Here is a 5,306-nt window from a genome sequence, read left to right on the forward strand (position 1 = left end):
AGACCCCAGGTCCAGACAGGAGGCCAGACGTGGAGGAGGAGCCAGCCTCTCCCTTTCCTCGCAACCCTCTTTGGTACGAACCCACTGGGGTCCCAGGAGGCCATCTGAAGCCTTTCTAAGGACACAGCCGCCCCTGAGCTGATCACCCCTGCTCCTCTGGAAGGTCCCACCCCCCACTCCATGACCACAGTGAGGACCAAGCTGCAGGCACCCTCAGCCACGCCTCCCACCTCCTGTGGATAACGCTGCTCTGAACCAGAGACCTGGGCCCCTGCTTCTCAGTCCTTCCCTCAACACGGACAAGTGGGATTGCTGGATGGGGGAGCACGTGGGAAGCCAGCCTGAGGCTACGGCAGCCTCTTAGGTCCTTACGTGAGGCTCCCCGTGCGGGTGTGCCCAGGCCCTGCGGAGAAGGGACTCAGCCCTGGGCCCGTCTACCCGTCCAAGCAGGCCACTTGGAAAGACCCAGGTGCGCCTGGTCTGGCCCAGGGCACCGGCCCACCCTACCTGCTGCTCCGAGCACAGATTCATGGACACAGACAGACACACAACCCATGCAGGCTCGGCGGACCCCTACGACTGCAGACACAGAGGAGACTACCATGTGGTGTGGGCCCCGCCATCCCCTCTTTCCCACACAGTAGCCACTCTGGGCCCACCTGCCCCGGCCAAGCCAGCTGAGAAGACGATTGGTTATAGGTCAGCCCCCCCCCCCATGGACCTCCTTTTCCTCCTCTAGGGGCTCATAGCACCAGCAGGCCAAACCCTGGCCCCAGGCCCTGCTATGGGCTTCCAGCTGTATACAGCATGGGATAAAAAACAATTATCAGACGCTGGGCCTGGTGGCACACGCTTGTAATCCCCGTGCTTGGGAGGTGGAGATAGGAGGCTCACGCAGGTTTGAGGCCAGCCGCGCTGGCTTAAGAGACCCTGTTTCCAAATAAAAAATATAAAATAGGTCTCAGAGTGTAGTCTGGAGGCAAAGGCCCCTGGGTTCCATCCCCAGTGCCACCAAAAAAAGAAAAAAAAAACAACAAAAAAAACCCCAACAATTATCAGAAACTCACAAACAGCTTTAAACATGCCAGAATATATTTTCAGAAACTTGTCTGGACATGTCTGCATAGGGCTCAGACCAGCACAGGCTGCAGTGGGTAACGGACCTTTGGATCTAAATGCTTTCTCAACTCTAATGGACTTATGTCATTGATACATTTGTGGCTACTGACAGGCGTCTGATAGGGTTTGACGAGCCTGGATGGACTTGTCAGGCGCTTGGCAACACCCACAGGACGTCCTATAAAGACCCAGGCCTTCCGAGGAGCAGCGCCCTGAGCTCTGCTTGCGCAGTGACAGTCTGTCTGTGCGGTGACTCCCATCCAGCGACCTGCCGAGTCCTGCTCTCCTCAGCGACAGGGGATCGTGCGACTCCAACCTCCTCTTCGTTCCTGGACGTGGTTCACTCTTCCCTGCTCCCTGTTTGTTTGTATTATATTATTTTGCTAATTATTTGAAGTGTTCTAAATCTATAGAATTGTGCGATGTCCAGCAGCCTTTGACTTCATTTGTTTGACGTGCTAGCGTGAAGTGTATCGTCTGACGCTCCTTTGTTGCTGATTGGCCAAGCAACCACTGGTGCCCAGACTTAGCTTAACTTTACTTAGACAGTGTCCTGATATGTTCCTGCGTGCTTTCACCTATGAGTGTTGAATAAACCTTGTGGCTTTGTGGAAAGACATGAGTGGCGTGTGACATGATACTGCTCTTCGGATCTCCTGGCCCCTTGCTCATAACACAGACCCTTCTCCCTTCAGCATTCAGAACAGAGCCTGGCCCCAGACACTAGGAACCAAGGACTGGGGTCCCAGGCAAGACAGCGTAAGCGAGAAGCAGGGTGTCTCTCCTCCCCACAGCATAGGGCGGTGCTCCTTACCCAGAGGGAAGCTGCCCCAGTGTCCCCAACCTGGACAGGACGCCTGGGGACGTCCAGTGCTGCACCAGGAGACCCGCCCGGGCTGCACAGCCACACCCTGGCACTTGCCTTAGGCCAGCAGGTTTTCTGTTCACGGGGTATGGGTGGGTCAGGTGTCATCAGCAAGGAGGGGAGGAGAGTGAGACTTTATAGCCTGGACCAAAGTCCTCCTGACTTTGGCCCAGGCATTCTGTGAGAAAGGTAGTACCCTGCTCCCCCGCTCCCCTCCCACGGCATCCCGCAGACATGCAGGGGGTCTGGTTGCCGTTGCTGCTGCTGGGCCTGCAGCTACAGCTGTCCGGCAGCGTCATCCCAGGTAAGGAGGTGGCCCCAGCCACTACCCCCCAACACCGGTCGGCCCCAGGCTGACCTGGCCTCCGCTCTCCCTTTCCCTTGGCCAGTGGAGGAGGAGAATCCAGCCTTCTGGAACCAGAAGGCAAACGAGGCCCTGGATGCCGCTAAAAGGCTGCAGCCCATTCAGACATCGGCCAAGAACCTCATCATGTTCCTGGGGGATGGTGAGTGTGAAGACCGTCCAGCCCTCCTCGAGGCCCTCACCCCGGGCACCCTGGGCCGCTGCTGGGCCTGAGCCTGACGGTGCCTGCTTCTTCAGGGATGGGCGTGCCCACCGTGACAGCCACCCGGATCCTAAAGGGGCAGACACAAGGCAACCTGGGCCCCGAGACGCCCCTGGCCATGGACCGCTTCCCTTACCTGGCTCTGTCAAAGGTGAGGTGGGCCCAGCTGAGCGCCGCCACGGCAGAGGGCTGGGGAGGGGCAGAGCTCGTGGGAGGGGGACCCAGGCCAGCTGGGCCCAGCGAGGGGCTGGACAGGGTGGTGAGGTCAGGCCCCAGGCCTAGACGAAGAGCTCATTGCCTCCCCAGAGTAGATCTGAGGGTGTCTCTGTCCCCAGACATACAACGTGGACAGACAGGTCCCAGACAGCGCCGCCACGGCCACAGCCTACCTCTGTGGGGTCAAGGCCAACTACAGGACCATTGGGCTGAGTGCAGCTGCCCGCTATAACCAGTGCAACACCACGTTTGGCAACGAGGTCTTTTCTGTGATGTACCGGGCCAAGAAAGCAGGTGGGCTTGGGGCCTGGGCTGGGGAGTGGGGAGGGAGAGGCCTGGAGCCCGGGGTGGGTGGCCCACGCTGACCGCTGTGACCTTCAGGAAAGTCCGTGGGCGTGGTGACCACCACCCGGGTGCAGCACGCCTCGCCTGCCGGCACGTACGCGCACACAGTAGACCGGAACTGGTACTCGGACGCGGACATGCCAGAGTCTGCGCTGCGGGAGGGCTGCCAGGACATCGCCACGCAGCTCGTCTCCAACATGGACATTGATGTGAGTAGAGGGGGAGGGGAGGGAGAGATGTGGCCCGAAGGTCCTGCATGGCCACTGGCCCAGGCAACCACAGCCTGAGTCTGGGGCCTTGCTGGCATCTCTGGGGGTACGAAGGGGGTAGAGAAGGTACAGCCCGGAGCTGGCCCTTCCCAGGGAGCCGGTGGGCGCCTGGGCTCTGATAGGAGGACCAGGGCCCATCAGCCCCAAGGACACCCATCCCAATGCTCTGACCCCAGGTGATCCTCGGCGGGGGCCGGAAGTACATGTTTCCCAGGGAGATCCCAGACCCTGAGTACCCCAGTGATTCCAACCAGAATGGAACCAGGCAGGACGGCCAGAACCTGGTGCAGGAGTGGCTGGCTAAGTCCCAGGTGGCTGCTCACGGCGGGCGCAGCGGGGCCCGGGCAGGGCTGGGGCTCAGGGCTGCGGGCTGAGTCGGCCGTGTCCCTCCAGGGCGCCCAGTACGTGTGGAACCGCGAGCAGCTCCTGCAGGCGGCTCAGGACCTGACTGTGACTCGCCTCATGGGTAATGCCCCTGCCTCCTGCCCCGGCATCCCCACGGCCCCCAGGGGCGGAGGTGGCTGTGACCCTCCTGACCGCCAGCCTGGAGGTCATCACTGGGTCCCTCGTCCCCAGGCCTCTTTGAGCCATCAGAGATGAAATATGAAATCCACCGAGACCCCCAGCTGGACCCCTCGCTGATGGAGATGACAGAGGTGGCCCTGCGCCTGCTGAGCCGGAACCCCCAGGGCTTCTACCTCTTTGTGGAGGGTGAGGGGAGGCGTCCAGGGAGCAGAGGAGGGGTGGGGTCCTGGGAGGATGGAGGGTCACGCCCTCTCCCCGCTTCCCACAGGGGGCCGCATCGACCACGGTCATCATGAAGGAACGGCTCATTGGGCGCTGACCGAGGCCGTCATGTTCGACTCCTCCATCGAAAGGGCAGGCCAGCTCACCAGCGAGCAGGACACGCTGACCATCATCACCGCTGACCACTCCCACGTCTTCTCTTTTGGGGGCTACACCCTGCGCGGGACCTCCATCTTTGGTAGGCAGGGGTCGGTGGCAGGCACTGTTGCATCTAGGACATGGCAGACATCTCGGGGCCTCGGTTTCCTCACCTGTCAAATGGGTACCGTAATGGCTCCTGCCGAAGGGTTCTTTGGAGGCTTAAGGCGGTGACCAGCAAAGGTGCCGGCGCAGAACCACCGGGTGCCCCAAAGCAGAGGTCAGCGCGATCCCCGTGTGCCCCCTCTCCCTGCAGGGCTGGCCCCCTCCCTGGCCCAGGACGGCAAGCCCTACACCTCCATCTTGTACGGCAATGGCCCGGGCTATGTGCTGAACTCTGGCGACCGGCCCAATGTCACCGAGGCCGAGAGCGGTGAGCCTGGGTGGGAGTTGCAGGTCTGGGTTGGGGCGGAAGTTGAGGCGGCCCCATCACTCTGAGCACCCCTTCCCACAGGAGACCCCTCCTACCGGCAGCAGGCTGCTGTGCCGCTGTCCTCGGAGACGCATGGCGGCGAGGACGTGGCGGTGTTTGCGCGCGGCCCGCAGGCGCACCTGATGCATGGCGTGCAGGAGCAGAGCTACATCGCACATGTCATGGCCTTCGCGGGCTGCGTGGAGCCCTACCAGGACTGCGGCCTGCCGCCGCCCGCTGGCCAGAGCACCACTGACTCGGGCCCTGCGGCCGTCGCGGTGTCCCTGCCGCTGCTGGCCGGGACGGTGTTACTGCTGCTGGACGCTCTCACTGCGCCCTGACCGGGCTGCACCCCAGGGCCCACAGTTGGCTCCTGCGCCCCCCAGTGAGTGCAAGCTGCACGTCTGTGTCGATGCTCCAGTCCTACTTCACACCCAAGGGCCACCTCCAGGGCCTTTACCAAGCAAGGCCCCATCAGCTCTGGGGGATGCGGTGGTCCCCGTAGGGCGTCTCTGCCCTTAACCGGCTGCCCCTTCACGGTGGTGGACACTGGGTGGCTGACTTCGTGA

At 61.9% G+C, this 5,306-nt stretch overlaps 1 protein-coding gene across 1 annotated transcript; it reads left to right on the forward strand.

The window, feature by feature from the left end:
- Positions 1-2,218: 2,218 nt before the first annotated feature.
- On the forward strand, positions 2,219-5,078 carry LOC308259117 (intestinal-type alkaline phosphatase-like; the record flags this gene model as incomplete). The annotated part of the gene is made up of 11 exons (XM_080689909.1): positions 2,219-2,288; positions 2,374-2,490; positions 2,586-2,701; positions 2,886-3,060; positions 3,148-3,320; positions 3,557-3,691; positions 3,774-3,846; positions 3,957-4,091; positions 4,174-4,365; positions 4,582-4,698; positions 4,780-5,078. The coding sequence occupies 11 exons, from the start codon at positions 2,219-2,221 to the stop codon at positions 5,076-5,078; spliced, it is 1,602 nt and encodes a 533-aa protein (XP_080546035.1).
- Positions 5,079-5,306: the final 228 nt, after the last annotated feature.

This window comes from Muscardinus avellanarius, assembly GCF_963383645.1.
Source record: "Muscardinus avellanarius genome assembly, chromosome: 2".
NCBI lineage: Eukaryota > Metazoa > Chordata > Mammalia > Rodentia > Gliridae > Muscardinus > Muscardinus avellanarius.